Source organism: Bison bison, unplaced genomic scaffold (assembly GCF_000754665.1).
Source record: "Bison bison bison isolate TAMUID 2011002044 unplaced genomic scaffold, Bison_UMD1.0 scf7180017864492, whole genome shotgun sequence".
NCBI classification, from domain to species: domain Eukaryota; kingdom Metazoa; phylum Chordata; class Mammalia; order Artiodactyla; family Bovidae; genus Bison; species Bison bison.
Window position 1 is genome coordinate 3,868,039 of NW_011495051.1, and position 6,066 is coordinate 3,874,104.

Below are 6,066 nucleotides of genomic sequence, written 5' to 3' on the forward strand. Positions count from 1 at the left end.
CCAGCCTCTCCTCTCTGTCCTCTGCTGTCACCTCCAGCTCCCACTTCTGGGTGTTTCCAGTATTTTCTTGTCGTGGGGCCACTCCGGGTGCAGCCTTGTGTGCTGGGACCGAGTATCCGCACAGACCTCGCCAGCCTATATCCTCTGGGCTCTGCATCTCTGGTCTAAGCTCTTTGAGCCGCTGGACCCACTTTTTGCCAGCTTACTTGAATCGATGGGAAACCACTCAGCCTGGATATTTTTGTGCGTCAGATGTTTTCAGGCACATTTTCTCTCTGCCCTTTGTTTGAAGGTTCCTTTCCACTCGTCTCAAGTGGTGTTTTCTGCACTGTGTTTGCTATGGGCGGGCAGGCCTCTCTGGAAGGGCATGGTAGGGGCAGGCGTGGCCACTGGGAGAACTGCCCCACTGTCACTGAGAGACGCTGTGAGGACAGTCATGCCGACGCAGATGCTTGCACACGTACCCGCCCTGCCCCCACCTTCAGGGACAGTGCTGGCGCCTCTGCAGGGACAGACGGGTCCAGGGAGGCGCCCCACCACATCCCTCTTCTCAACACCCGCCCCCCCCATACTGCGTATCACTTCTTCCCCACGCAGCCCTCAGCCCTGCCAGCCTCCTTGGAGAAGGGGCCGGGTGTCTTGCTGGCCTGAGCGAGCTCTGCAGACGCCAGGTCCCCTCCACTCTAGTCCCCCTGGCCGTGACTGCCCTTCTGGGGTCGGGGTGTGTGTGTGGTGTTGGGGTTTCCTTTACCATCAAAGCTACGTTTGATGACCCCCCCCCACCCCCCAACACCAGCAAAAGCTCTGCCAGGCTCAGGGCAGCTGGGTGGGGGTGGGGTGAGCACTCATTGTGAGTGGGGGGCTGGAGCTCTGGGGGGTGGGGGACTCTGGGTATGTGTGGGACTTTCGGGGTGACCAGCCACATTCCTCAGCTGTTCTTGTGCTCTGGGCCACTGCCCAGCTGGGGTCCTTTCCTCAGGCTGCTGGGGAAGGGCCGAGGGGGAAGGAGTCAGGAGGGGGCGTGGCCTGGGGTCCCAGGGCCGGGGTTAAGGGTGGTTGGGGTCCTCGGTGCATCCCTGCCCGGCTCCTCTGAGCACCAGGCCTGCCACCTTCAGGCCGGCTTGGGTTCCGCTGGGTCCCAGGAGCAGAGGCTGGCCCCTGCCCTGCGTTTCACAGGGTCCCCTCCACGTGCACCCCAGCTGCCCACCGTTCCCGGCTTGGCCCATTTGTCCCGTGTCCCTGTTCCCTGGGCTGCATGATCTCTTCCCAGGAGGCGTCCCTGAAGTGGGGCTCCTGGAATGGGTGTGCACTGCAGCATCCGCATCTCTGCTCTGGGGCCTCATCCACGCGGAGTCCTGAGCTGGGCACGCGGTGGCCAGAGGGTATGATAGTGGAGCCCCCGGGTGCAGCGAGTGCATGCTGTGCCAGGCAGCACCCACAGCCCACCCTGCCCACGGCTGCTCACTCTGTGATCACACAGATCCTAGGCAGCTGTGCACAGTCCCCCCACTGCCCAAGCTGGTGATGCCCAGGTTGGCCTGGCCCTGGGGCTCCCAGGAGCTCAGTGATGTGGAGGGGGGGTGCCCAGTGCCTTGGTCTCTCTCCATCTGGCACCTGGTCCCGAGCGGCTGAGCCCAGGGAGGGGCCGCTGACCACTCTCCTGGTCTTACAGATCATCCCCCCAAAGGAGTGGAAGCCACGGCAGACGTACGACGACATCGATGACGTGGTCATCCCAGCGCCCATCCAGCAGGTGGTGACGGGCCAGTCGGGCCTCTTCACACAGTACAACATCCAGAAGAAGGCCATGACGGTCGGCGAGTACCGGCGCCTGGCCAACAGCGAGAAGTATGCGGGCTGGGGCAGACGCAGTGTCCACAGAGCCTGCCTGTGTGCCCCGGGTGGGCCTCAGCACCCAAGGCTCTCAGCCCCTGGGTTCTTGGGGGGCGAAATCCAGACCCTCACCTGACCCAGGGCCACGCATGCATGCTGTGTTGCCCTCAACACTGACTGCAGAAGGCCAGCCTTTCAGGGCCCGCCATGTCCCCCGGCCCTGGAGTGCCTTCTTGCCCCTCCTGGGATGTCTCAGCTCTGCGGCACTTCCTCAGAAGGAGGCTCCCCGGCAGGGTCTCTCTGAGCTGGTTCAGCAGGGCCCACGTGGGCACACACTCCAGGAGCTCATGGGCATTCTCCCTTTCTGTGGAGCTCCCAGCCTCCCTGGCTTGCTGAAACGATTGGTGCATTGCTGGCAGTGTGTTTGCTTCTTTGCTTTCAAACAAGCGTCCTGTGAGGCAGGCATCGTCTGCCCCCACCCCATGGTGCCTGGCCTGTCACTGGTACCGTCTGTATCTTTAAGGGGTAGGCAGACAAGAACTGTCAGAGACCAGGTCCCTCCTCCAGCTCCCATGCCCCTGGCCTGTGGTCTGATGGGGGAGTCCTGGGCCCCGAGAGCTGGTGAGACGGGGCCACTGGACACTGTTCCAGGCTGGACTGCCCACCCGACCACCCACCTCCCCCAATGGTCGTCACGCCTCATCCTTGTGCTCTGGGGCTGTGCCCGCAGCAGGGTGGCCTGAGCTCCTCCCCTGGTTCGCCCAGCAGGCACCCTGAGCCCCCACACCCGGTCTGTCACCAGGTACTGCACGCCCCGGCACCAGGACTTCGATGACCTGGAGCGCAAGTACTGGAAGAACCTGACGTTCGTGTCACCCATCTACGGGGCCGACATCAGCGGCTCCTTGTACGATGACGTAAGTCCCGAGGCCACTGGGCATCTGGGTGGACTGTGAGGGCGAAGGGGCGAGTGGGCTCCCCCCAGAGGGTCAGGGCAGGGATGATGCAGGACGCTCCTCTGGGCTTCTGTTGGGGCGCTACTTACAGGTGGGGGCTGAGCTCAGGACGAGAGGGGGTGGCTGGAGGTCTGTAGACTCTTTCCTGCCAAGTAAGAGTACAGCCCTGCCCGGACGCCATGCTCGGCCGCTGACCTCAGCCTGACCACAGGCAGTTTTAAAAAGACAGCGGCCGGCATTCCATCCCGTGTCCCCGTTGCTGTTCAGTCTCTCAGTTGTGTCTAACTCTGGCAACCCAGCAGCCTGCAGCCTGCCAGGGCTCCCAGTCTTGACCTTCTCCCAGGGCCTCTGTCAGTTCTCATTTGAGTGCTTTTCTGCTTGAGTTTCTATCACCGCATCTTCCTCAAGACCTGGGAGCTGAGTTCCCAGCCAGCCGAGCTGCCCCTCGCTGCATCCCATCCTGTCCCTGTGCTGCCTTCCAGCCTGTGCTTCCCGAGGCCTGTCTAAGGGGTGAGAGCAGACCGCTCGACAGCTCCCCTGACTGAGGCTTGATGCCAAGGCCTCGGGCAGGGCTGGTGGCCAGCAGAGTGGGACCATGTTTTGGGGGGATGGTTTGTAAATATTTGTGGGACCTCGAATATTAGGGGAGATGGTTTATAAACATTGATGGGACCTCGGATAACCCTGGGATGGACCTAATGGGGTTCATTTCAGGGCTCCGAAGCCTGACTGGCTTCTAGGTGTTCTGCAGTGGTAGGATCCAGGCCTCTCCACTCCCCCTCTGCCCCCTGCGTGCCCCACACTCTGTCGCTCTGAAGGTTGTCTGCTGAGAACACACTACTCAGCCCTGCTCCCCCGAGGGCGGCTGTGGGCACCACCTGGTCTCGGGCTGGGAGGTAAGGGTGGGAATAAAGCCCCTCCTGAGAGAAGGGTCAGGACCCTCCGGGCGCTCAGGGGAGGAGCCTGTTAGAGCCAGCGGCTTGTGTTTCCCAAGAAGCATGGGAAACATGTGACCTTGCTCGGTCCCGAGCTGAGTCGCTGCTGGTGTTTCAGCTTCACAGAGCCCGTCTGACCCGCGGCGGCTTTCCCGTCTTCTGCTAGCGGGTTTGCCTTGTGGTGCAGGGTGCCAAAGGCATTAGTTTGTTGCCTGGGAGGTGCGGGTCTGACTTCAGGTGAGCTCTCCCACGTCCCCTAGGACCCAGGGAGACACCCTCATCCTGGGTCCAGTACCGAGTTTGCCCCCCACCCCTGCTTCCTCCTTCCTGGGCCTTGGTTTCCCCATCAGTAAAGTGGGGCACAGCGAGTGCAGGGAGCCCTTCATTGGGGGTACTCCAGACCCTGAGCTCGTCCTCTTGGCCTTGACCCCAGAGCCAGATGAGCCACAGGCCCAGCCCTCCTCTGGACGAGCACGCAGCCCGTGGGAACAGGGCAGTGCCTACTTGGGGGACACGGTCACAGATGCCCTGTCGCATGTGCTGCTGCCCAGGCCCATGACTGCCCCCGTGCCACATCCCTGCCCCCCTGCATATCCCTGCCCTGTGGGCCTCCCGTGCACCTTGCCCCATCTCCTGGCCGCACCTCTAAACACCGGGATCTGTCACCTTGTCGATGTCGAGTTTTGCAGTTACACCAGTGTGTTTTTGTACCACCAGCCAGCTCGCCCTTGGGCCAGTGTAGAGGTTCCAGTGTCAGATTGATGAGGGGCTAGTGGGGCCGTGTACCTTGCACTTCCTGGGGCTTCTTGGGGTCCATTCACTGCTCCCCCTGCTTCTCTGCTTACCTCAAGGACCTCCAGACCCAGGGAGAGTGGCTTCACCTCCAGGCCCCCATTTCCCACATCAGGCCGCTGAGGCCCTGAACTGCCCTCCCTAGAGGCCAGAATCAGGGCTGGGCTCCCCCACCTCTCTCTGGTTTCATCGTGTTCACGCCTCCTCCTGGGAGCAGCTCTGGCAGAGCACCGCGGTGGGCGTCCCCAGGGCCGCATCTGGTCTCTAAACACAAAGAGGGCGATTTCCCCGGGCAGGACGGAGCCTCTGTTCTGTAACTAGCACCCTTTCCCTTCGGATGCTTAGTCCTTACAGGAGCTTCCCCAGCTCTGAGTGGGGACGTCGCGGCTCCACGGCCAGGAACCTTGCTGTGTCCCACTCCGTGTCCAGTCCCAAGCTGGTGTTAAAATCCAGCTGGCTGGCTGGCGGCCCCAGCTGCCTGTGCTCTGCGCCTCCAACCGGCTGCCGTCCTGGCTTGGCCATGGTGTGGGCCTCCGTGTAGGGTGGGGGTGGTCAGTGTTCGCCTCCCTGCCCCGCCCAACAGCCCGGCCCCAGCTGGCCGCTCTGCTGCTCAGTTTATGGATCGTGACTTCTTGGAGGGGAATTTGACCCCAGCAGCCTGATGGGACAGAAGAACGGAAGTTCATGTGCTTGAGTACAGGGTGGGTGTGGAGTTGTGCGCCTGTTGGTCAAATGACCTGTCATTTTCCACATAGAGTTGAAAAGTTAGTGCCAGTTGGGTTGCTTTGTTTATTTGTTGAGTATTTGAGTCATTTTTTTTTTAAACATTATTAAGATATAATTCACATACCATACAAACCACCCATTTAAAACATGTTTGATACTGTTCAGTTGTTCAGTTGTGTCCGACTCTTTGTAACCCCATGGACTGTATAGGCCGTCAGGCTCCTCTGTCCATGGGATTTTCTAGGCAAGAATACTGGAGTGGGTTGCTCTTTTCTTCTCCAGGGGATCTTCCTGACCCAGGGATCAAACCTGCATCTCATGCATTGGCAGGCAGATTCTTTGCCACTGAGCCACCTGGAAAGCCCTATTTAAAGTGTATAATTCAGTGTTTTTTGTAGTCACGTTGTGGATGTGTAGGCCTGATGGCAGGGTGAATGCATAGTGCTTTGGGGAGGTGCCCCCTAACCTCAGGCAGCTTCTACTGGAAGTGACCCCGGGCTTCTCATGCTTATGGTGGGGGTCTGATCCTGGCCCTCCCCTGCATCCTGGGCTCCAGCCACAGCTCACCTTGTAGAGACCTACCACCAGCCCTGTGAAGTCAGGGCCTGGAATGTGGATGCGGCGTGAGGCAGGGTTGGATCTGGGGTGTGAAGGAACACCGCTGTGTGCTCAGCATCTCCCCGAGACTTCCCCAGGGACTGAGAGTCAATGAAAGCGTGTTTGACAAGTTCTCATGACAAGACAGGGCTTGTTTGCTTGTGGCATTAGGAATAGATGAGCCTGGTTGGCGGGGATCCTCCCGCGTTTGCCTGGCTCTGAGCACC

The 6,066-nt window shown here is 60.6% G+C and overlaps 1 protein-coding gene across 1 annotated transcript in view; it reads left to right on the forward strand.

Annotated features, from left to right (window-relative positions):
* KDM4B (lysine (K)-specific demethylase 4B) overlaps positions 1-6,066 on the forward strand; it is an 89,971-nt gene that overhangs the window by 10,618 nt on the left and 73,287 nt on the right. Inside the window, 2 exon segments of the mRNA XM_010828455.1 lie at positions 1,673-1,848; positions 2,636-2,750. Coding sequence (XP_010826757.1) covers positions 1,673-1,848; positions 2,636-2,750 — 291 coding nt within the window.